Source organism: Thrips palmi, unplaced genomic scaffold (genome assembly GCF_012932325.1).
Source record: "Thrips palmi isolate BJ-2018 unplaced genomic scaffold, TpBJ-2018v1 HiC_scaffold_10, whole genome shotgun sequence".
In the NCBI taxonomy this organism is placed as follows: domain Eukaryota; kingdom Metazoa; phylum Arthropoda; class Insecta; order Thysanoptera; family Thripidae; genus Thrips; species Thrips palmi.
Window position 1 is genome coordinate 19,251,675 of NW_023144621.1, and position 25,746 is coordinate 19,277,420.

The 25,746-nt window shown below is 66.8% G+C and overlaps 1 protein-coding gene across 4 annotated transcripts in view; it reads right to left on the bottom strand.

Annotated features, from left to right (window-relative positions):
* Window positions 1–25,746, bottom strand: part of LOC117654536 (rap1 GTPase-activating protein 1) — a 183,443-nt gene that overhangs the window by 6,563 nt on the left and 151,134 nt on the right. For all 4 annotated transcript variants that reach the window (XM_034401239.1, XM_034401241.1, XM_034401240.1 and 1 more), the window contains one exon: window positions 9,205–9,525. In XM_034401239.1, the coding sequence (XP_034257130.1) occupies window positions 9,205–9,525 (321 nt within the window). The remainder of the gene's footprint in view (window positions 1–9,204; window positions 9,526–25,746) is intronic.

Below are 25,746 nucleotides of genomic sequence, written 5' to 3' on the forward strand. Positions count from 1 at the left end.
ACGTGTTGGAGGGAGACGTGCCGGCCGCACCGCGCCACAGCGAAGGGAGCTTCCCTTCCCCCTGCGCGCCCCGCCCCCACCCGCCCCCGCTGCAGCCCCTGGAGAGCGCGGGCCTGCGCGGGGCAATGCAATCTCGAGGAGCTCGGCGTGGCGCGGCGTGGCGTGGCGCGGCACCACAGACAGACACGGGACCACCTCGCCGAGCAAGACGTCTGCTCCGCCATTCAAATACGTTCCGCGCAAACAAAAACAAAACAAGATCAGCAACAGCAGCAATCTGGCGGTGCAAGCAATCCGGACGGAGCGGGGCATTGTCCACGCGTCGCGCCCCTCGGCCCCTCGCCGATGCAGCGCCCGATCTCGTTCCATCGGACAAATTGCCCAATATCTTAGCCACCGCTGCACTCCCCCCACCCCGCCCCGCCCCGCCCCGCCACGGCGTTCCTCGCAGGCAATCGCCCGATATGCGCTCGCCAGCCCGGCCTGCCAGCACACTGATTCCGAGGGTCTGAATCGTCTCCCTCCCACTCATGGGGCGCCTCTAATAGGTGCGAGAGAGACAGAGCGACGAAAGCGACTCTGAGAATCAGTCTCTGCAGTGGGCTGCCCCGCGCCCGACCACCATAAATACTGCCCCGCGACGCCACGCGACGGCAGCGTCGCGCCGCCGGATTCCACAACGCTCGCATTAATTACTTGATTGCTTCGACGGAACTCCCCCTCCCCCTCCCCCAGCCACCTTTCCGTTCCACCCCTTCCCAAATACTCCAGTCGCCCGCCTTTAATTGCCAACTCCAGTGTGCGTGTGTGTGTGTGTGTGCGCTCTCATCCGCGAATAGACGACGCGTTATGCTCATTTCTTTGCAATGCAATGAATGTTATTACTCTTTCAACGTGATCCCCCATTAGTGCATTGCGTTCGAGGCGGCGTGGCGCGGCGTGGCGGCGATGCTGGCCGCATGCCACGACGACGGCCAGCCTGCTCAGCACCCTCGCCACCGCCGCAGCGCCGCCAGCCAATCACAGTGCACACACCACCACTTCCACTCCGCCCGGGGCTCTCTTCGCGCCTCTCTTCCCATAAATCCACACAGCCCGCTCCGCACAGAGACAGACCGCGGGGCGTGGCGGTCTGGACACACGCGGCGCGATGTCGCGACTCATTTGCAAGAGTGTTGTGCGCCCCGCCCGCCCCGCGGCACGGCCGGCGGCCACTGAGAGGCCCTCGAGGCCCTCGACGACGTCACCGGGCGTCACTGTATCACCGCACCGGTCCGCGTTTTTACCGAGCAAAACGCCGCCGCCGACTTTTTGTCGCGCGTTTAGTTCCGAAGCGCCAAACCGAAATTTATTTCTGCGCTGCCGAACAAGTTGAACAGCTGCTCGCGCCGGCTCGCGCCTCGCTGTTGGCGACCGCGTCGTGGCGACCGCGTCGTCCCCAAGGCCGCCGCGCAGCGCCTCGGCACGCCCGGCCCCTCGCCCGGCCCGCCAGGAGGAAGAAAGGCTCCCGACGGCGACGCACACACGCGCGCACACAGAGGCGCAGTGGCCCATGAACGCCATTATATTCACCACCACGATGATAATCATGACGGTCGTGGTCATGAACGGCAGCGCCGCCATACCACGATCCAAAAGTTTTAGTTTTTAATGACCCCAATTTATGCGTGAATTTGTTTTTGGGGGGCTTTTTTTTTGCAAAAAGAAAGGAAGCACCCCGAGCCCCGCCCCCTCCACCAAATCATACACGATATCCCGCCAGAGATTCGGAAATGAAGATGGATGTCTGCGAGGTGGCCAAAAAGAAGTCGGGGCCGCGACGCCGACGAGGAAAAAGACGAGGGGAGGGGAAGGAGAGAAAAATAGACCCACAAGACGGCGACGCCGCGGCGGGACGCGGCGCGACGCGCTCTGAGGTGTAGTAGGTGGGTGCGGGCTGTTTTCAAATGCAAAGCCCGCTCTGGACTCTCTGGACGCGGCCAACGCAGTGACACTGATTGCTGGGCAGCGTCGCAGCGTCGCTCGCAGCCACCAGGAGAAAGACTGGACGAGGCCAAGAGGAGGAGGAAGAAGAAGGAGGAGAGGAGGAAGCGGGCCATCACTCGGGAGACATCCTCCCAGGAGTTCTAATTCGCGCGGCCGGACGCTGGACCTGCAGACTGATTCCGAGGGTCGTTTTTCATCGCTGTCTCTCTCGCACCCATAGGGGGACGCCGCACGAGCGCGAGAGAGACAGAGCGACGAAAACGACTCTCGGGAGTCCGCAGGCGGAAGCAGGGACAGGGCAGTGCAAAACGAGGCGCGGGGCATTCGCATTGGGCGCGGGAAGGGAACTCGTTGCATCACAATCGGCCGTTAGGAAGGGCTGCCGCTGCTGGACGAGGGGCGCCGTCAGTGTGGGCACAGCGGGACAGGCATAGCCAAAGGGGCTTGCGTCAGCGCGTCAGCGCGCCCGGCCGACCGGGAGTCGAACCCACGACCACAGCCTTTGTGCGCCACACATAGTAATTGGCGCCCGCCAGAAAGCGACTCATGCCGAACAGGCTGGTCGCTGTCTCTGCCGCACTCGAGGGGCGTCCCGCGAGTCCCGCGGGGGTGCGAGAGAGACGACAGGCGGCCGGTCCAGCCAGCAGTCCCAGCACCGCGGTCGAGTCGGCAAGGCCGCCCACGCCACAGTGACCAAGGGCCGGCCCGGCTAGCGGACGACACAGACAATGGCAGAGCGCTAGGCCGGCGCCAGGATATGCAAATGGCGGAGACGGGCCGATGCTCCTCGCTCTGCCTTATCGTCCAGCCACCAGGCCCGACCAGGCCCCACCAGGCCACCGGGACAGCCCGACCGCCAATTTGCCTTGCTAAGGGCGCGTCATCAGGCACAGTGTAGGCACTAGCTTCACGTGCCGACCGCGACAACAACAAAAAGACAAGCAACAAAAATCGGGGCAGGGCGTTTCGGCACGCAAAGCTACGCCGGGCAGCTAGTGGAGAGTGTGGCGCCTGCGACGATTGTCACACATTCCCTGGGAATCCGGCACGCGCGCAGGACACGCACTCACGCGGGGTCGCACTGACAAAAAACTGCAGTGAATCCAGGTAATTTTCACACCAGCCTTCGCGACAGTTTCAGCTATTCACTGTACTTTTTTCCCCCACAGACAGTGCACCGGCCGCTGAGTGGAAGCAACGAACGGGCTCCTCAAATCCAAGCAAAGCTGCGCGAGACGCGGAGAAAGATAAGCCGCGCGGGTGTGGGAAAAGGAAAAAACATGTCATAATGGTAATGATGATTCGTACGGGGGCTGCACGCCAGTCGGCATGCTCGGCGTGACCTCCGCCGCGCGGGGCGGGGCGGGGCGGGGCGGCCAGGGCCTAGCTGACAGTTGCGAGAGTCCAAATTACTCCCGGGATGAGAAAAAGACTCCCTCCTAAGCCGCGACGCCAGGCAGGCCAACAATGCAGCGCGAAAAGCGCGGCCCAAAACTCCCACACCAACAAACAACGCGGAGGGAGACCGGCAGGCACACTGCTTGCCGCTGCTTGCTTGGAAAATGTGTAGGAAGGGGGAGGGGGAGCACTCAAGAGGCAGACTGCAATGCCGAGTAGTTTTTCGCAGCGCTGCTGCGCCAAGCCCTTCACACACACCACCACCACCCACCCCGATGCATGTTCGATTTGGCGCACGCACACACACACAACGCGGGGCTTGTTGGAGTGCGTGAGTGTGCGTGTGTACAGTGTGTGTACACAGCAGCCCGCAAGGCGTGCCTCCATAAGCACCCCCCTTCTTAGGACGCGCATGCAAGATTTATCGAATTTATCGGACAGCAGACGCGACGCCGACTCCCCCGCCAGGCCAGGCCGGCGCCGTCATCGGCTACAAGAAAAACGCTTGCCTTTTTTCCGTTCATGGGTTCATGCATGCATGCATGCCGGCAGGTTGGCGGCGTGTCCGAGTGGCAGTGCGTGGCAGTGCGGCAGGGAAGCACTGGCGGCAGGGCGGCAGGCGGCGGCAGGGCGCCCAGGCCCAGGGCAGAGCCCTTCCCGGACGTGGGAGAGTTCCCACACGGGGAGCCTCGCTGGCCAGTCGCCGCCACAAACGCCTCGCCTCGCCGCAGTCCAGTGGTCGCTCCGTCTCTCTCGCACCCACACGGAGCGCCGCACGAGTGCGACAGAGACGGAGCGACGAAACGACTCGTCTGGATCGCTCGGCAGTTCCAGCGGCGGCCGTAAAGTCCGCGGTCCGCGACAGCAGGCCCCACGGACGACAAGCAGCCCCCCGCCGCCTCCACGACCGCCGGCGCCGCGACGCGCAGGTGGCTGACGGGGTGCTAATGAGGAAGCACACTGCGAACGCGAAGCACGCGAAGCGTCCCAAAAGCCGCCCAAAAGACGCGCTTTTCGCAGTCGCTAACTTTTTGGAGGCTCGACGACGGCGACGCCCTGACCCACACCACTGCAAAGGCGGCGGGCGCGGCCTGTGGAGCGCCGCGTATCGGCCGCGACACGGCGCCACGCGTCCGGTCGGACTCTTCCACTTCCGGTGTCGACAAGGCGGAGGGCCCCGCGAGCCTCCAGACGCGCTATCTCCTCGTTAGCACACCGTCACGGGGTCAAGGAGGAAAAACAAACTCGAATCCTTGGCCCAAAAAAGGGCGGCGACGACCGACTAATTCCGGACAGGGTGCATGCATTCGTCGCTGTCTCTCGCACTCACGGGGCGCCCCGCGCGCGTGCGAGAGAGACAGAGCGACGGAAGCCATTAGCGCTATTGGCCGGCACGGGCGTGCGCGCGGCGTGCCGCGGCGTGCCTCGGCAGCCAGTTTAGCGCTTTCCCGGCGCGCACGCCACCCGCGCCAGCAGGCTGCCCAGCACGCAGCAAGCAGCGCGATGCAGGCGGTAACGAGCACAACGCCCGGTCAACGAGAAGAGCCTCCCGTCAAAACCATCGCGGGAAAAGAACCAACGACGAGCGAAGAAACCGCGGGGGCGGCGCCGGGATTCGAACCCGTGACAGCACCGCGTATTGTGTGTCAGACAATCAGGCGCCAGTCCGAGTCGCTTACGCCCCCGCGCCGCCCCGCCAGCCGATCACAATATAATGCCCGCGCATTTGCTCCGCGGCGGGGCGCGGGGCGGGGCGCCTTTCACCGGCCGAGGTCGTGAGCGGGGGCGGGGCGGGGCGGGGCGGGGCGGGCGCCGACAGTAAGCAATAGGCCTGTCGCAGCATCAAGCATAGCCAGCCTCTCTCAATACGCTCGCTCCGCCAGCAACCGCAGCCAGCGCCCTGGTTGTAGCCGGCTCCGCCCGCCTCGCCCTACTAAAGAAGTTACTCCCGGTGGTGCTGCCCGCGCGGCGTGGTGCGGCGTGCGACCGCCACCACGGCGACGAGGCGATGAGCTTGTCAAAGCCGCGCACTGGACGCGGGGCGCGGGGCGACGCGGGGCCGTCCGGCGGACAGACAACGAGTCGCCTTGTGGTGGCGGTTGGGTTGGACAGTGTCGCAGTCGCACAGTCGCAGGCCCTGCGGTACAATGCGGTGCCTGTGGCCGAACACGTCGCTCCGTCTCTCTCGCGCCCCCGCGGAGCGCCCCGCGAGAGCGAGGGAGACAGGGCGACAAAGCCCGTGTTTGGAGTCGGCCCGCAGAGCGCCTGTGGGAGCGCGGCGGGCGCGGCGGGCGGGGTCACGGCGTCACGCAAAGCGCACGGGAGGGTGTGTGCAGGGCGGCCCCAGGGCCCCCAGGGCCGGGTCGCGCATAGGAAGGCAGGCAAAGGCAAGGTCGGCTTGGGGGAGAGAGAGGTCATGTCATGTAAGCGAGAAATCGCGTGCCCCGCGCTGGGCCTTCTAGCTCGCCTTCTATGGCCTATGCAGTGCAATGCTGGGCCATGCTGGGCCGGCCAGCCCCGGGGAGGAGTGGCGCAGGCGGCGCAGGCCATAAGCCAGGCAGGCAGGCCGCGGGGGCAAGCTGACCCGCCGACTCACTCCACTGTCTCGCTCGCACGCTTGCCGGACGCCCCACGAGTGCGAGTGGGACAGCGCGACCAAAACACCGTTCGGAATCAGCCCCGGCCCAACAGGGTACCCGCGGGGCCCGATTCGCACCCGATATCGATCAGGCCGCACGCCGAGGCGCAAAGGCGCAGAGGCGCTGCGAGGGCGCAGCATGGCCAGCTCCGTGCGGCCAGGGCGCCCTTCCGACCGCCCCGCCGCCGCCAAGCCGCGAAGCTCGAATCGAGGTCGGCGTCGACGCCACGGCCAGGCCCACGGCCAGGCCCACCAGCACAGCGCCGTCCCTGTCGCGCTCCGGCGGAACGCCCCACGAGTGCGAGAGAGACAGAGCGATGAAAGCGCTGTTCGGAAAGGGCCCGCAGGCCCGGCAGTCCGGCAGAGTTCTGCAATGGGCGGGCGGTCTCTACCCGCCGCCTCAGACGTGCGAGAGAGACAGACAACGAGCGAGGGAGACGAGGCGGTAGTGGCGTGGCCGACGCTACAACTGCAACTTGCCGAACTCTTCCGATTTGGCGGGTAGGCCTCTACCCACGGGCTCGGCTCTGCTCGGCTCCCACTCGGGCCCGACCTGTCAGCCGAGCGCGCCGGTAGCGTGCCGTGTGGCGTGGCGTAGCCGGCGCGGAGCAGGCGTGGCGTGGCCAGGCGTAGCGCTCGTAGGCAGAGTTGGTGGGTACCCGGTCTACCCGCTCAGCTAGTCTGGTCGGGCGGCCACCCTACCCGTGGCCAGGCGCTGGGTAGGGTCGGGCGCCGGACCAGGAGTGGTGCCTGAGCCAACGGGTAGAGGCCGCCCGCCCAATGCAGAACTCTGCAGTCCGGCCGCCGCACGCGCGTGATAGGGCGCCATCAGGCACGCCTAGCGCCGCCACCTTCGCGTGCGCGCACGCCCCACGACACGCGGGGGAAGACCCGAGACCGTCCGCGACCCGGCGTCGGTTTTTTCGGAGAGGCAGCACGGCAGCAAGAAACTGGAGCGGAGTGGGGCCGCCATCGCCGCCGTCGCGTCCCCGCGCAATGCAACCCTCCATCCTCCGTGGACGTCACCGCTCCAAAAGAAACGGACCACGGCAGCGGCGCTGCTCGGCGTGGCTGGCCAAGACCATCCGCAACATGCTGCAGAGAAACTCTCAGCTCCGCGCATCACGGCATGGGGATGGAGGGCATGGGATGGGGTACCGACAGGGACAACCCCGCGGCGGGGCCCCGCCTCCCGCCAAGCCCTCTTAGCGTGCCTCGCGGGCCTTCCTTCCCGATCCGCGAGGTCCGAACCGGAGCCGAGCCGAGCCGAGCCGCGCGCCGCAGCAACAACAAACAAGACCATTTTTATTTCCTGCCCGCCCCGCCGCGCCCCGCCGCGCCCAGTCACGTGCCAGATGGACTCGACTGCGTTTTGGATGAAGTAATGAGCGTTGCGCCGCGGTATCACTTTAATTGGCCGGACCGCCGTGGAGCCGCGGGCCGCGCCGCTTCCTCATCAAGCAGACCCTCGCCGACGTGCCGCGTACGCGACTCGGCCACGAAGGCGGCGCTTTTCAGCCGCTTTCCACCCCTTTTTGGGGCCCGTTTTCGTGGCAACGCGCGGACCGCCACTTTCGAGCGGGCTGCAGCAGCATGTATAGTCCTGCGCCCCATTTCTTGACATTGTCCGCTCGACCTCCCCGTCAGGCAGACGGACAGACGGACGGCCAGACACTGTAGATAGATCCGCGGCCCGCAATTGCCTCGACGTCCAATTTCGTTCCGCCGTGTCGCGGTCGGCCCTGTTGGGCTGCCCCTGTTGGGCTGGACGGCAGCTGCGCCGTCGTCGCTCAGTCGCTCTCTCTCGCACCCGTGCGAGAGGCCCCCGCGAGCGCGAGAGAGACAGCGACGAAAGCGCTGTTCGGACAGCGGTAAGTGGGGCCAAGCAGGCCAAGCAGCAGGCCGGGCACACGGACCTAACAATGCGTCGCGTCGCCCCATTCCGTTCCATTCGCGGCGTAGCGGCGCCACTACACTGTGGCCGCGGCCGGCAGCACAACGTGGCCGCGGTTAGGTTGCGCGTCGCGCCCAAAAGGAGCCCGGCCCGGCCAATCCTGCCAAATGACTCACTTCACTTCGTGACCGCAACACGCGGAGCACAAACATGCAGTGCACCCGGCATGTGCACGACGCGGGCACCTGCACCGCGGGTAATGCGTTCGGGTTCCTCGTCACCCACATCGTGATTGCCATTACCGCCAAGAGCACAGCAGGTGACTTCACCCACCGATGCCGATTCTCGACGGCAGCTGCTCAAACACACGCCAAGTCGACCGTGGCGGCAACCTTTGGTGGACGCTGACGCCACTGCAGGCCACTGCAGGCCACGGCACGCGCACGACGAGCAGGTGGCCGAGGCGCACACGGTCGCCACGATTAACGCGCACCCCATCGATAGACAGCCCGGCGATAAAAGACCGCCAGTGACACTACGCCGCAGCGGCAGGTATGAGACCGCCCTCCCGCGAACGGGGTGCCGTGGCGCCGATAACCACCACGCTGATAGTTGCAGCGGGGAAAGGAAGCCAGCAACACTCTGTCTCTCTCTCGCACACGCGCTGGCGCCAAGGGCCCAAGGGCCACGCCCCTCGCACCCCAAGGCCGGGGCGCACCGCACCGCGCATGACGCACACCTGTTAACGTAATAACCGCCCCGCCCTCCCCGGACTCCTACACCCTATTGATCCGGCGGGGCGGCCTGTCGCCGCCGCCAGGACGCCGATGACGATGACCGCGTCCGGGGCAAATGTTTCATTAGGTTCGCGCTCGCGCAGGCCGGCTTAGACTGGCCGTGCTGCAGCCATGGACAGCGCTCCAGCGCCACGGCGGCGACGACGGCGACAAAACCCGACGCGCCCATCCCTCCCTCTAGAGGGCCTCTAGCCGCCAGGCCTCCAGGCCGGCGTCCTCCAGTTCCTTCCTGCCGCCACATTGTAGCGCCCTCCGCCCGCCCCCGCCCCCTTTCCACGATGCATCTCCCACACTTTCGCGTCGCGACGCCCCGACACACAAAGCCGGCCGCCACTTCCAGCGCTCCAGCACCGCGCCAGCGCCGCTCCAGCGGGCCCTTCCTGTATGGAACCAGGACACGCGGGAATGTCGTCGCCAGCGAAAGCGACGACGACGTCCAGGGACTTTCAACGCGACGACGCAAAGACGGAGACAAAGGCAAAGACGCTCACCCTGCCGACGAAGAAGCGGCGGTAGCAGCGCGCCGTCTCGTCCGTCTCGAACTTGTGCGCGCGCCAGTCGGCGTGCGGCAGCACGGGGTTGCCCAGCGTGTCGAAGGCGCACTCGTGCTCGGCGCCGTCCACCCAGTAGCCGCGGCCGCCCTGGGCGCCCGGCGGGCAGCCCTGCTGGCCCTCGGGGGGCAGCACGATCATGGGGAAGGGCGCGGGCCGCGTCAGCGCCTCCTCCAGCTGCCGCTGCGACGCCGACACCGCGGCGGGGGCGGACGACGCGGCGGGGGTCGAGCATGACGACGACCTCTCCTCGCGAGACGCCTGCAACAACAACAAGGAAAGCACTTCCATTAGAAACGAGCAACAACAACAACATTCGAGAGGCCGCGCTTCGCGCTCCTCGCCGCGTCAATGAATGAATAAACGGAATGAATGCCCGGGCCGTGTGCCACACGGTGTGCCCGACGTGTGCATTCAATACACTGTAGGATGCGGCCCGGACGCAGGGCCGGAGGCTCAGGTGGAGCCACATGCCACACTCAATAGGCAGGCCGTTACTTTAATTAATGCAGGAGAAAGAGAAGAAAGGCGCAATGCACGCCGCCGCGGCGCCCTGGCAGTCCCTCTCGCACCCCGACGGGACGCCGCTCGAGAGCGAGAGAGACAGAGCACCGTTCGGAATCAGTGGGCGCACAACGACGGCGCACTGCGCGCTCAAAGCGGCGGCCGACGGCAATGTGTCCGCCGCGGCCCGTACCGCCCCGCCACCGCCCCGCCACCGCCCCGCCACCGCCCCGCCACCGCCCCGCCCCGCCCCCAGGACTCCCCGCTGACCGTACAAAGCGCTAGGACCCTGCAGGACCACACGGGACGAGACGCACTACAAGTTGCGCGGGGCTATTAGGCGTGTCGCCTGTAACGCGATCCGACCAGTCAAGCCCAGCCACGCCACACAGTGTGCCACACACGCAGCGCGTCGCGGCGATTCGCACAACAAGTCGGCAACTCTAGCTTGGAGTGTACCGGCGGGAGCCACGCACGGTGCAGCGCGGTGCGCGGGTGGATAACAGTATAGTATAGAGTTGCCGACCCAATCTGACGGCTGCCTCGTGGGGCTTCCTGGCAATAAGCCCCCAGCGGGGCGGCAACCCGCCCGCCGCCGCGCCACGCGCTTACAGGTGGGTGGTTTGGGCGTATCCTGCCATCCTGCGCTGCCGCGCTGCCGGCGAGGAGGGCTCCCTGTGGGGAACCTTGTGGGGGATCCCTGTAATGTCCTGGAGGGTCCTGCAGGCCCCAATCCTGGAGGCAGGGCCCAGGCCCAGGGCCACCCACCCAGACGGGGCGAGGCGAGGCGAGAGAGATGCCATCAACAAGTGCATGTCCAGGGCGGGGCCATGGCGGGACCCCTCGCCGCCCGTCGAGCGGCGGAAGTGACCGGGAGAGGGGCGGGGGAGGGAGAGAGAAGGTCAAGAGACCCGAGTCACGTCGCAAAGTGGCCAAAGGCGGGGTAAAAATCACGCCATGGAAGGCTCTTTAAAAACCGCCGCGCCCGGCCCGGCCACGCCGTCCGAGACAATGTCATTGCGGGCAGAGCGGGGCAGAGGGCAGACATTCCACGGAGTGCATCATTTTTTGGGCCGTCGCTCGGCACGATTTCCATCCCCGCCGTTGCCGTTCGGCCGTTGCATCACGCACTTGGCGTGCGAACGGGCCCTCCAACGGGCCGCGGCGCCGCGGAGCTCCACTCGAAAAACAAAACAAAACGAAAAACAGGCGCATTTACCCGGCCGCACGATTTCCACCGAAAGCCGGGCGAGCGTTCCGAATCGAGGGCCGACGCTCGTTCCGCGCGCGCTACAATTACGTCTTTTATTATTTTTTTCGATTAGGTTGGGAGAGAGAAACAGATGATTAAACCGCCCACCGCCCCGCCCCCTCCTGCAACCCCTGCTCCCTGCTACAGTGGCAAATTCCTGACGTCCCAAGTCAGTCGGTCATAGTCAGACTGCGGTCCAGAGGGGGGCGGGGAGGGAGAGGCCCTCGGGGGGGGGGGGGGGGGGCTTGGGCCGCACGGTGCCGTGCCCGCCCCGTCCCCAAAAGCCGGGGCCATGACGCATTCCTCCAAACTGTACCAACACACGCTGGGCTTGGGGCACACCGCCCAGGGCCCCCACGTCAAGGGGTGCCACGCTGCCACACTGCCACGGGCCCCACAAATTCCTCTCCCGAGCATTGATGAATGCGAGGCCCGACGTTAATTCCCTGTAAGAGAATGACGGGGGCATTTAAAGTGCATCCCCACACACAACCCACACACGCGCGAGGGCGAACGTCACCCGCCTGCGGGCAGGGCAGGGCGCGGCAGGGCAGGGCAGGGCACGGCAGCACTCTCCTCCTGTCCGAGATTCCCGAGAGGCAGTAAGGGCTCGAGTCCTACAAGGCTATCCCGCCCTAAGCCCCACGGCGACGATCAGAAACCCGTCCCCTTCCCCTGCTGTACTTTCATTAGGACGAAGTGACGTCACCCGGGCCGCAGGCCGCAGGGCGCAAGGCGCCGCAGGGCCGGGCGGCGGTCCAGCACTGCCAGGGCACTGCCCAGCGCACGCCGGACAGGGCCAACAAGGCCTTCAAGGCCCTGGTCCACTCCAGCGGGGCAGCGTCCCGCTCCACTCTTTTCCCAATCACCAGTCGTCAAACTCGACAGGGACAGACTACTCAGCGTGACGTTATCGGCATCGACCCTTCCAAGCACCAGCGGTAGCGTGGCGTGGCGTGGCGTGGCAGGGCGTGGCGGGGCGTGGCGTGGCGGGGCGGGGCGTGCCGCGGGGGTGGGAGCGCGTCCGTTGGGCCGCGCGGCGCACGCTTGGGTGCGCTCTGCTTCCGCCGCGGCCTACAGTGCAGTGGGGGCGGCACTGACCCGCACCGCACCTGGCACCCCATCCACCACGCGGCGCAGCGCGCGGCGCCGACAGATTTCACACTCGGCTTGCTATCCGCGCGGAGTCGACGCGACACGGCCAGCAGACTGATTCCGAGTCGTTCTCGTCGCTGTCCTTCTCGCACTCGTGGGGCGTCGCGTACAGGAGCGAGAGAGACAGTCAGGTTTTGGCCGGGGGAAGCAAAAAGGGGAAAGAACCCGGGGTGTTTATTTCTCGGCCCAAACGGCTCCGCAATCACCGCGTACACCGCGTGCCAAACCACAGTGCATCGGCACTGGAGAAGGGGGGAATCAGGCAGTCAATGGCAGCAAGGCTGCGTGTGTGTGTGGCCATTTCTTTTTGCATCTGTTTATGCCGGCGGCGAGTCGCGGAGGCAGGGACCGCGGCAGGGCAGGGCGTGCGCCGAGCCGACGCGCCGACGCCCATCCCGGCGTCATCGACATCGACAGACCTGTCCCCCAGCCACGGCTGCCACGGCCCACCCAGACGGCCGTACGCAAGCCGGCATAATGATACAACGTGCGAAGACGAGTCTCCTTCACAGAGCGACACCAAAAAATCCAAGATTCCACACACGGAGAGGCGCGAGCGGCAAAACTCCAGCCTCCACAACGACCACGACGATGAAGATGACAACACCTGGCGGCCGATGAAACGAGCCAGAGCCAGGACGGCCGGCGTGCTTGCGCCGCCACTCGCCACTGGCGCGCCAATGCCATTTTGTCTATGGGGAAGGCACTGGGGCCACTTACGGGCACGCCGACAAAGTCACGCAGCGGCCAGGCCCAGGCCAGGCCCAGGCCAGCGCGGCGGGGTGGTGGTGCTCGCCGAGGCCCCGGACGGCCGCGCCCAGCAGACCTCTGTCTCTCTCGCGCCCCCACGGGCCCACGGGGCGCCCCGCGAGTGCGAGAGAGACAGAGCGACGAAGCCACTGTTGGCGGCGGCGCCCCCGCCCCCTCCGTGTCGTGTCGGCCCGTCAACTTTCCGAAGAGCACGCGGAAACGGCGCGCCGACGGCAAAGTGCCCCGCCAGTGGGCCTCACCTTGGGCCGCCTCGGGGCGCCTTGGGGCACGCACGCGTCAAGTCGACAAGCCGAGCCGAGCCGTGGGCCCCAAACCCCAAACAAGAATACAGTAATCCCATTCCGGGCCTTCGTTGCTCGTTGTCCGCAGTCCGTTCCGGCCGGGAGGAAGTCGGACGACAAACCGGCCTCAAGACTGATTCCGAGAGTCGCTTTCGTCGCTCTGTCTCTCTCGCACTCATGGGGCATACCCTACAGGTGCGAGTGAGCCAGGGCGATGAAAACGACTCTCGGCATCAGCCTGCTACGGGCACGCGGGGCGGCGACACGGGCCGCCGAGGGCCGCGAGGAAGGGCAGGGCAGGGCAGGCCCCGTTACTGCACTTAGGCCCTCGAGGTGGCGCAGGGCGGCGTGTTTTAACGGCCCATCCGTCCGGGCGGACCCGGGCCGACCCGGACCGACCTGGCGGACGGACAGACGGAAGGGCAGGCCCATCGAGCGGACACGACCTTGACACGACCAATCAATGAACTGCGACGCACGGCAACCGCGCCAAAGCGAATAAAAACGCAGCTCAGAGAGAGACGGCCGCAGACCGAGAGGCAGAGAGAGCGAGAGAGAAGCGTCCACACAAGGTACAGTCGGCCTTTCGGTTGCCAAGCAGAGACGCAGGCAGGCAGGCAGGCGGGCACACGCGCGGGCCGCGGAGACACAGCGACAATTTCCATTCAAATGGAGCGAAGAGTGGTGGAAGCAAACGCCGAAAAAACGCGTTCGATGAAGCGCGGACGGCCGTCGCCGTTTCACTCGGCAAGAAGAGCGTCGCGGCGAGAGGGAGAGAGAGAGAGGAGGGCCAAAAAGGCAAGGCAGTCAAGCCTCGGCAGGTAGCGGCGGAAAAGCAGTCGCGGCCCGTGCCCTTGGGCGTTGTGCCGTGGCGTCGCGCCTTCAAGACGGATAGGGCCGGTGCCGGTGGCGGTGGCAGGCCGGGCAGGCAGTCATCAAGCCCGGCGAGGCCCTCGCGAACTAATCGGCGCGCCACGCGTCGCCGTCAACAACAAGACCCTCCGACGGACTTCCGCCTCGCACGGCTTGACTGGCGGGCCGGCCGCCGCATCCAGGCGATGCCTTTCCCCGTCCGCGGCCCTCGTCGTCGTCGTCGTCCTCGCGTCGACGGCGGCCTCTCGCCGCGGTGCGCGCCGCAATAAAACACAGTCGACGACATGCAGTGCGCGATCGTGACTCTGGCAGGGGGCCGGCGTGCCGCCCACGCGGATGGGGGTCAGCGTGTCGACACCACGCCCGTGAACACGCCCCGCCCCGCCCCGCCCCGCCCCGCCCCGCCCGGCCGCCGTGGCCCCGGGCCGCGAAAGTGCCTAAACGGGCGACGAGTGGCCGATAGTGGTCCTGGTGTATTACGATGTTGACGCGGCCGGTGACCGCTGGGCTCATCAGGACTTTCGCTCCGCGGTCCGCCGTCCGCGCCGATGACTTGATTGAGCTGCACCCTAGAGGCGCCGCGACCCTGCCGGGGACTCATTGACGCCGAGGCCCCGCCCCGCGCCGCGCCCCGACCCGGCCGGATTGGAAAATAAAAAAACAAATCAAATCTGCGGCGCGCCCGCACGTCCCCGCCATCATCCTTACGTCAGAGTCGCTGAACCAGCGACGGCGGACGTGCAGCACCACGTCGCGCGCCTCGCGCACCAGGACGGCGAGCTGCTTCTCGGCCTGCGTCATGGCCATGGCGTCACCGAAGCCCCGATGGTGGCGGCGGCGGCGGTGGTCGAACCCGCGACCTCAGGGACGCCGTCGGTAATTGCCTCGGCCGGGAGGCCACGCAGACAATCGAGCAGCTAGGCACTGCTTCCTCGACCTGGGGCGCCGCGCCCCGGCCCGGAATCTGGGACCCACGCGCCGTCCGGCCGTTCCCGCCACAGGAGCCCCTCCGCGCCGCGCCGCGACTCCCGGACTACTGTAGTGGTGCAGCGGCGGCAGCGGCGGGCCTGCCCGGGCCTGCCTTGGCGTCCGCCGGCATGCACGCGCACACACACACACTCACGCCTCGGGCGATAACACAGCCAGTCGATCGGGAATGTATGTGCGCGCGAACGCCGCGAACGCCGCGAACGCACGCCCCAGAGGTGCCACCTGTGGCGTGCACGGCCAACACAGGTGTCGCCGGCGGCTTCCAAAGCACCGCGGCGGCGGTCGGCAGTCTCGGTAGCGGAGAGGCGCTAAACGCCTCGGAAAACACCTCGGCCGACAGGAGTCTCTTCACCCCCAGGCAGGCCGCGCTGGTCGCGCTCCAGAAGCGAACGCGCAACCGACCGACGGGCCGACGGGCCCAACCACGCGCCGCCCGGTTCGGCCCGCTTCGGCCAGCACGGCCAATGTCGGTCGCTTTGACAATGGGACGCACCCATTGACACCGTGACCAATCCAATCGGGGAAACAATGACCACCGGTCCGGTCCAGACCCGTCCAGACCCGTCCGGCCGTGACGCGACCCCGCGGGCCGCGGCCCCGTCAAGGGCCCGCCGAAGAGTCGCTCCCTCTCTCTCGCACACCTTCGGAACGCCCCGATCAGAGTGACGAGGGCGAGACGAAGTATAACGACTCCGCGCCCAAAGCAGCCGGCCCATACCACGCGCGGGCCGAGAGCGCTTTCCGTCAACATGCCGTGCCGTGCCAGCGGGCGGGACGCGAAGCGACGCGGAGTGCAAGGCTATCGGATTGCGGGGCGGCTTAATGGAGGGCGCCAGCCCTGTGAGTGAGTGTGTGTGTGTGTGTGTGTGTGAGAGAGAGAGAGAGAGAGAGAGAGAGAGAGAGAGAGAGAGAGAGAGAGAGAGAGAGAGAGAGAGAGAGAGAGAGAGAGAGAGAGAGAGAGAGAGAGAGAGAGAGAGAGAGAGTGTGCGTGTGTGTGCGCGAGAGTGTGGGCGAGTGTGCGAGTGTGTCCGTGCGTTGAGCCCCTCCACACACAGGTACGTCGTCCATCGCGGCGCCCCCCGCCCCTGCAGACTAAAACGCCCCCTTTTTGCACGCGAGACGCAAGCGGCAGGCCGGCACTAACTGCAACCGTTTGGCGGCGTGGGAAGCGCGTCCACGCCGTGTACTATAGTAGTGTAGTGCAGTGGCTGAGAGCGCCAAGCTGCAGACTGATTCCGAGAGTCATTTTCGTCGCTTCGTCCCTCTCGCACTAAATGGGGCGTCCGTATAGGTGCGAGAGAGACAGAGCGACGAAAACGGCTCTGCTGCACCACCGCCACCGCCGCAGCTGGCGGCAGCTGCAACGCAGATGCGCCGCGAGTCGCAAAAAGCATCAATGGGCGCAGCGGCGCAGCTGCGGACGATGATGGACGACATGTCGCCGCGTGCGAGTGTGTGAGTGTGAGAAACACTGCCTGCGTCTGTGTGTGTGTGTGTGTGTGATGTGTGTGTGTGTGTGTGAGTGTGTGTGAGTGAGTGAGTGCGGAATGGCTGCAAGCTGCAGGACGGCCTTGTCGACTATATCCGACATCTTTGCGGTCTCCATCTCCCCACCGCACACACACACACACACACACCGATACAAAGCCATCAGCCGCCACCGCCATGCCGTCCGTCATGCATCGGGGACTCGGGGACCATCAGGGCGCGTCATCGCGACTGTGACACTTTCCCATGGGCCGGCCTGCAGTGCCACACGGCAGTGCCCCGCACTGGCCAGTCACTGGCCGGGCGAACTCTTTCCCGGCCGGACGGGTCGGGGATTAGCATGCAGTGCGAGAGAGACGGTGCGATAGATAATAACAGCCCGTAATGGAGCGAGCCGGACACGTCGCCGCTATAATCGCTTCGGTCATCGCATAGTTTGGAAGGCCGAACGGAGCGTCGCCCCGTCTGTCCATCCACCTGGCCTGGCAGTGGCCTGGCAGTGGCCTGGCCGACGGCCCGGCCCTGCTATGCCACCGCCGCTGTCGCTCCGTCCAGAACGTCGAACCCGGTCGAGGCGTGCGTGTATCATAATCGCTCATCTCATCTCGAAAACCTCTTCCCGCGGCCAAGCCAGGCCAGCCACCACCGTTCTGACCGTTCTCCTAGTTCTGAGCCGTTTTCGGCGCGACTCCGCCCTGCCAGCCGACGCACAGTGGGCCAGCCAAACCACCGACGCCGGCGGCCAAAACTCTGAACGCGTTTTCGAGTTCCAGAGTCGCTAACCGAGACTCGAACTGGACGTGTGACCCCACCAATGGATTCCTCGTTCGGAGAGCAATCCATTAGTGGGGTCACACGTTCGGTTCGAGTCCCACTTGGCGACTCTGGAGCTCAAAACGCGTCCAGAATTTTGACCGCCTCCACCGGTCTTCTGGCCCACTGTGTGACGGCGTCCTCCTCGCTGCAGTGGCCAAGCAGCTTAGGCAAGGCCTCGCCGGCCGCGGCGTCACTGCCATTCGTCAACAAATATCGCGGCGTAGAGGGTGGTCCGCTACCGCCGCGGCGGCTACTGCTGGCTATCAGCGGCACGGCCTGCAGCGGCTGCAGAGGGAACAATGGCGGGCTTGGCGCAACGCGGCGCAACGCGGCGGCCCGCGCTGCAGCACTGCAGCCTGCTGCGCCTGCCGCAGGTCCATCAAGATCCAGCAGCGCCACCCAGCGGCCATTCCCAACGCCAAACGCCTCGTGTCGAAGGGCGCGGCGCCGCGTGGCGCGCAGCAGAGGCCTGCGACTCCAATCTAGAACAGCGGTCCTCAACCTAGGCGGCCCACATATAAAGTAGCGGATAAAAATACTAGTGTAAGACGCGCGTCAGTCAGCAAGTCCCTCGAAAAGTGAGACAAAGTGCATCGCCTCGCTGTGCAGCGTTGTGCAGTGCGGCGCGCCGCGGCCCCGTTTCCACTGGATGCAAATGCGAGAGCAGCGCGCCTAGACTCCAAGACGGCCGCGGGGGAGGAGGGAGGGATGGAGTGGAGCCGCAGTCAGTGCCGTCAGTGCCCCCGCAGGACCGGGAGCCGGCAGCGAGGCGGGCCGTACTGGTGGACCCTTTCGCTCTGCTTTCGCCGGCCGGGGCGGGGCGGGGCGGGGCGGGGCAATCGCTCACACACGGCCGGATTTCGCCGCCATCCATCTGCATTCGGCGCTCGGCAGCAGCGGCCCGTCCACCTGGCTCACGATCTCGACCGAGTCCCGCCCCGCGCTTTGCAGGGCTGCGCACGGCACTACGAGTGTAGTGCGGCGCCGTCCTTCGCTTCGATCGGCGGCAGGAAGTTTACTCGGCCGCCAACGTGACCCAGGCAGCCAACAACAAGCGTGACGTCGTCGTCGTCGTCGTCGTCGCCGTCGCCGTCAGCACCGCCACCGCCTCCACGCACCCCCGCACCGCCAATTTCCCGTCCGGCGCCTCTTCCGCGAACCGAACCCGCATTAGACGATTCGTGCCTCCACCACCGGCGCGGCGTGCGGCGCGGCGGTGGTCACCGTCACGACGCCGTCGGGCACCGTCGGGCCGCGGGGCCGACACGTAGGGCCGGCGTCGGTCACGGCGCGCGGCAGCAGCGCAGCCAATCGACCCTTCCTCGCGTTCCAGCGAGTCCGCCGAGTACTTCGCCACTGCACTGCAGTCCACAGTCCGCACGGCGCGCGCGAGACACGTGGCCGCGACGCCGCGACGCCGCGACGGGGCAGTGGGCCGCGGCGTGGCGTGGCCGCCATTTCAGCGAACGAACCCGCGGGACGGGAAAGGCTGAGTCTCGCTCCCACTCACGGAGACAGAGCGACAGTCCGGAGCCAGCGGAGCCAGCCGGCGGCGTCGTGCCCCACGGGCCCCACGGGGCTCACATCCTCCGGCGAGACCATCTGGGAGGAAGGAAGGTCGCGGCGTTCGCGTTCACCTCCACGACAGGAAAAGGGGTGAGGTGCGGCCATGGCGAGCCAGCCGACGGGGCCCTTTAGTTTTTAAAAGGACGGCCGGGGGAAGTAAAAGCTCTCGGCATAAAAACGGAGCGCATACGGCGGCGTGGTCGCCAGCTGGCTGCGCGGTACCCCCTCCTCCCCCTGCCCTACCACACACAAAGGGGGGCGACTGCAAGGAGCGCAGGAGTCAAGCCGGGTCAGGTAAGAATCCGCGCTGATCCACCCATCCCATCCCCATCCACCGCGCCGCCTGCCGCCATCACGGCGCGTTTTCCAATTTCAGTTTTACACGTTCCGCAGCTGCCGCGCGCCGGCGGTACCCTCGTTTTCTTTTTCCCAACCCAATTTAACAGCATCGCCGCCGTGCGGCTTTGCGCGCCGGTACTAAATCACGCCTCTATCGAGCGGGCGGGCGGACAGACAGACAGACGCGTCGTTCGCTACAAACCAGCTGCCAATCGCGACACCAGCCACGTCCAGCGGCCAGCACTGCCAGCACTCACTCACCTGCAACAGAAAGAACGAGGTCGTCAGGACAAACGAGACAGATTCGCGTCAACGTCAAAGGGGGGGAGGAGTCGCCGGGCTGGACAGCGGACAGCACCTGGGCGGACAGGACGCGAGCGGACGCTGCGCTCCGGGGAGGCTGCCCGGCCCGGCCTGGCGGACACCCTCTTGGGAGTCTTGGGCGAGTCTTCGCACGACGGTAGCCGCCTTGTCTCACCTTACCGGTCGCGTCGGTCCCCGCGTCCCCACCCCGCGCGCGTCTTTCTTTCTGTCTCTTTCTTTCATGCCCCGCGACCGTTGGCGGCCCGCGCACCCCTCGCCTCGAAGATGCGCACTGCGCCGCGCGCGCTGCCCGTGGCTGCCTTGGCTGCCCACTCCAGTCGCTGCTGGGGGCATCCAGCTGCCACCACACTGCCACGCCCATTCAGCAGCGCGTCGTCGCGGCGTCGCCAGATGCAAATCCCAGACAGAAGCACGGACAGCAGCAATGGAACACTCGTCGACGACGGGCACGGGCTCAGCGTGCCTGGCTGCTCGCATCAAGGCGAAGGACACTCTGATTCACTCACGGCGCCCCCCCCCTCCCCTTCCCCGCCGGAGGAAGCGGCCCGGGGTGACTCACGGCGCGTCCGGCCGAGTGCCGAGGCAGGCAGGTGCGCTCCGCCAGGTGTCCGTCCGGAGCACCGTCCGCCCCATGCGGAGCCCCTGCAGGGCGACCCTCCTGTGGCGCGAGGGGCTTCGGCTTCGCCCGGAAAGTCGGGCATCGGTGGCGGAGGCACGCGTCGGGGTCCTTACAAGGTCCGACCTGAGTCACCGCCGGGCCCCGGCACTCCATGAAGAGAGGCTCTACTACACCGTGATGCACACGGTGCACAAGGTGCAGGCCGCGCTCGCGTCGACGCGCGCTGACCGCTTTGTCGCGTGGGCTGTACACTACACCGCCAGACCCGGTCAGGCGGCCGCGCCGGCCGCGCCACTGTGCGTCGTGCGTGCTCGCCTCGCTTCCCGCATTCTAATTTTCAATTTCGGCCGCCGCGGCCCGGGCTGCCGGCCGTGGGCCGCCGTGACGACCGAAACAGCGCGTCTTCGATCAAGGCCGCGGCGCCGGTGCGGGCGTGGCGGGGCGTGGGGCACGTGGAGGCCCAGGCAGTGCCCAGGCACTCGCTCAATTGATTGAGGCTCGCGAGGCCGACCGACTGGGCGACGCGGACAGCACGGCAGCGGAGGCGGTAGCGAGGGGCGACGCGGCGACCTGGCCGATCGGCCGAAGCTTGGGCGTTCCCCGCGCCGAGTACGCATTGGCTCCAGCCAAGGCCCCCGCGTCCTGTCGCCGCCACTGCAAACATTTCCCGAGCCGCCAACAACGCCCTTCTCCAGGACGCCGAGCGTCACCGAGGACGTCATGGAGGCTGGCAACCCGGACCTCGCCTCGCCGTGCCTTGGCCCTCGGCGCCCTCGGGCACGGCGGTCGGCGGTTCCTGCCCGGCAAGCCCTGCCTGGCCCTGCCAGTACGACACTGACGCGCAGCCGCTCAACCGGCGGCCCCGAGGCGGCCCCGGCCCCGCCCTCGCCACTTTCACCTTCAGACTCCGAAATAAACGGCGGGCGCCCTCGCGAGCGGGCACACTGGCACCAGGCCCTTCCTTCTTGTTGGAGGGCTCCGGCGACGTGCGCCAGGATATCCTGGAAAGGTGGCGCCGGCGCGGCGGGACCGCGGGACCGGGCCGCGCTCGGGGCCGGGTACGGCGGGGGAGTAGCACACCAAGGCCTCGCGGCATGTATCGGCACCGCCAATCACAATTCGAGCAGACCCGGCGGGGCTAGGCGGGGCAGGCCTTCCTGCCTTTCATGCCCCGACTCCGTACACCGTAAGCAAGCACACCGTACGCCGGCCCAGGGCGCCCCGCCCCGCCCCGCCCCGCCCGGAGGCCAGAGTGAAAACAAAAGAAAACGGCGGCAGCAGAATATAGCCCGGGCCGGACGCCCGTCTGACTCCACCGCTCCGCTCCGCCCAGGTGTGCAGACACGCTCGCGACGGACGCACCCACACGCCGGCCTGAGGCCGCCACACAATGCCCCCCGCACTGTACCCGTCACTGGGCACTCACTGGCCGCGCTCCGCAGCCGGACGGGCGGACGGAGACCCACAGCGCCCCCGGCAGCGCCGCCACCACTCGGGCTAATTAATTAATCCGCGTCAAACTGCTCGTCTCGTCTCGCCTCGTCCCGACTCGTCCGGCCGACACGTCTCTACGGCCGCCCGGCCGAGCGCGCATTTGCATAAGGCCCCAAACGACGCGCCGGCAGCCTCCCTCGGCAAAGCCGGGCGAGGAGGAGCAGACTCCAATCCATTATCCCGACCGATATACTCGATATCGGCGCCACTCGGGCCGAGCAGGCCCAGCCCCGCCCAGCCCCGGCAGAATCGGCAGCTGGCGGGCGGGACACGGGCGGGCAATGCGAGGGGACGCCGTGTCCACCACCTGCCGGCCCGCACCTGGCACCGCCCGGCACCGCCCGGCACCCTTAGCAGGGCTTGCAGCACGTGCCGGGCACTCACACACTCACACGGACGGCCGGACGTCAGCAGGACCCGGACGCGCACAAACGCGAAGAGAGAGTCCTTCATTATGACAGGAACCACGCGAGCATTGTGTGTGCCGTCGTCCCGTCCGCCCGTTCGTTCGTTCGGGCTTGAGCGCTTGAGCCGTGAGTGGGCAGCAGCAGCAGCCGCGCCACTGGGAAAGGAAGGGGTACAGGGCGGCGGGCGGCTGGGCCATGCCTGGGCCCGTCCCCCAGGCCCGCGGCGGGCCGCCGTCACGGCAGGACGTCGTCGAGGGCCAGCAGCACCACCACGACGACCACCACACCGCGCCGTCGACGGGCGCGAACGCGAGTCAACGGTTTCCCTTCCTTTCTCACTCCAGCTTTTGGCTGGCCTTGCTCCGCCGTGCTCGCCGCCCCGCCGATGCAGTGTGCTGAACAGCGGCGCCGCAACCGGTACCGTGTGTCTGCTGCGGTCATTCCCTGACGGTTCGTTGTTTTCGTTTTTTCGCCTTTCCCATTCCGCGCCGTTTCCACACTTTTCTCGGGCCACCGCCGCATCCGCGCATCCCCGTTTCGGGAGAACTGTTAGCGCAGCAGCGCCGAGGGAGGCAGGGCGCGCCAAACACAACACAAAAACGTGTCGGCGGCCAGGCAGGCCGGCAGGCTGGCAGGCATCGGCCTTTCGGCCCTTCGGTGGAGGGATAAGCGCGGGGCGTCCATCACGCGGCTCCGTTCCGACCGAACAGTCGTCGCTCCGTCTCTCTCGCACTCGACGGCGTCGCGTGGGGGTGCGAGAGAGACGGAGCGACCAAAGCCCAGTTCGGGGTCGAGGTTCTGCCCCGCGGCGCGAACGACGCCCTTCCTTCGCCGCGTGGAATTTTCTCAGATTGGAACGGGACACGCGGAGGGCACGGCGGGCGGGGCGTTCCTGGGGCTTCCCTGTGGGGCGGGGCGGGGCGGGGCGGGGCGGGGCGACTACTGGATCATCGGCCTGGTGGCAAGTTATGGGCGCCTCGCGTGGCGCTGCCCCATCTCCGCCATTCCGTGGACCCCCAGCGGCGCCGCGGCCCGCGTCCCATCGCCTCGCCAACTACAACAACGGCCAGGGTCAGCGGGGCCTCCTCGCCGTTGCCGGGGTCAGGTCAGCATCGCACCGGCCGACGAGAAAGTGCCGGAAGACACGACGCTGGAAAGAGAGTTCGCTGGAGCCGATCCGATAGTCCGTACTGCAGCGGGCAGCGCCGAAACGGGCAGAGCGCACGCACCAACTGTTTTCCGCCGCTTTTTCCACGGTGCCAGCGCGCCCCGCCGAAAAAGCAGGCCGAAAACAATCCGGGACGGGGAGACCGGCCGCCGTTGCGCCGCCACTAGAGGACCATAATCCACGGTAGGCGCGGGCCGCCCGCCTCGCCCGCCGCCACAATGCAATGTCGGCCGAGCTTCAATTATGCAGACAATGCGGCCGACTACTTGAGGAGCAGTCCCACCCTCTCTCTCCCCCAGCCGAGCAAACACACCTGGGCGCACGGCCCGCCGTCCGCCGTCCCCCGCGAGCCCATCAAGTGCCAGAAGAACGCCGAGCGTCCCGGCCGCTCCAAATCGCACGCGTCAAGCGGCGAGTCGTTTACCGCCGCACTGCACCTCGGCGTGCGTGCCGCGTGCCCAGTGCGCTGGCCGACGACCAGCCGTCGCTCTGTCTCTCTCGCACTCGCGGGGCGTACTACAGCCGCGGCCGGCCGAAATAGACAGGCCGGCCGCTAGGGGCCCACGGACCGACGCCGGCGACGCTGCACCGAGCCAACCTGCGTCCCGCTGCGTCCCGCGGCGCGGCGCGGCGCGGTCTCGGTGTTCGTCCGCGGCACCTCCGGGTCGCACAACTCAGGCCCGTTCCGTCACGCCGTCACACCGCGCGCTAAATATACCGCCAGAGAAATTGCCGGGCTAATTTTAACGCCGCCAAGAAGACCATCAGGCGCTGCAGTGGCAGCGGTGCGAGCCCGAGCGCGAGGTACAGTCAGTGCCAAAACTCGTTTCCCAGTTGACCGATCGCCGAGGCCGCCTCACCTTTCGGCGTTTCGGCCGCGCGCATAGACGCAGCGACGCAGCCGCGCTGTCGTCGGAATTTACGACGCGCTGCCCTACACCATAAAACAGGGCTCGTTCACCCCACTGGCAATGCGATCCACGGATTAGGGCTGGAATTTTTATTCCACCGGCCGGGCCGCCGGGCCTCCAAGAAGACGTCCACCAGGACTGGCGGCTCTGCATATTTACACCGGGCAATCGCACCGCCCAAAAACGCCGACGGCGGAGGCAGGGCCCGGCCCGCGGCCCCGGGCGACGCACAGTGGGCCACAAGACCGGTGGAGGCGGCCGAAATGCAAGACGCGTTTTGAGCTCCAGAGTCGCTAAATGGGACTCAAACCGAACGAGTGACCCCACCAATGGATTCCCCGTTCAGAGAGCCATCCATTGGTGGAGTCACTCGTTCGGTTCGACACCTGTCAGCTACACCGGAGCTCAAAACGCGTCTAGAGTTTCGGCCGCCTCCACCGGTTTTCTGGCCCACTGTGCAGCGGAGTGACGCGCGGACAGTGGCAGTCCGCGACGACACCGGCAACGCCCTGTGCAACGCCCCGCCTCGGACTTTCCATTTCCCACAGGAGGAAGCTGCATGTCGCGCGGTGTCTGTCACCCTACACACGGCCGTGTCGGGGCGAGGCGGGCCATGGCGGGCAGGGCACATGGCTTCACTTTCCAGATTACGCCACTCGAGCGAGTTTCTCGCTTCTCCATTCCCATAGCAACTTCGGACAGGACTCATCACACCGTCGGCGGCGCGAGCGGAGCGGAGCAGAGCGCCTCGCCCGCTGCAGCTTTACTACGGTTTCGACAACAATCCGGCTTCTCCTCCGAGCGCATTCCTGGCCAAACCACGACCGGAACCGGCACGCCGGAAGCACGCAGTGCCACGCAGCACGCCGCGCACGACACAAAGAAGTGCAGGCCGGCGTGCTGGGCCGCCTCGGCCACCTCCTCGTGCACTTCCTCTCCTCCGCCGCGAATGCATTATAAGGCTGACCCATTCAAGACGCGCCCGCCTGGGCCGGCCGGCCGGCCGCAGGAAGTTGGAATATCATTTACAGTGGGGGGAAGCCAGACCCATGCGAGAAAGGATATAAAGGAGATGAACTCGAGGAGGGCGGCGTGGGCGGCTCGCCAGGACACTGGCAGGGCGGCCATCAGGTGGGCCCGGTGCTCGGCCTGGTGGGCCGCGAGGAGGTGCCAACGGAAGCGAAGCGGGAACCGGCCGAGGACGTCCCAGGGGCTGTCTCTCTCGCACTCGCGACGCGTCCCGTGTGGGTGCGAGAGAGACAGACTGGCCTCTCTGAATCGGCTGCCCGAGGCGGCCCGAGGCCTCGGTGCAGCCCAGCCCGGCGAGGCAGAGCCATGGCAGGGCGGCCAGCCAGCCGGCAGGCCGCGGTTCCCAACGCGATACCATCGCCGGCCATTTGCACACAAAGACAACACAACACCACATTTTCCCAAACCAAATTTCTTCTGCTCGCTCCGTCTCGGTGCGCGAGTGCACGCGGGATAACGCGAGAGAAAGACACGCCGGTGGATAAGGCGGACTGG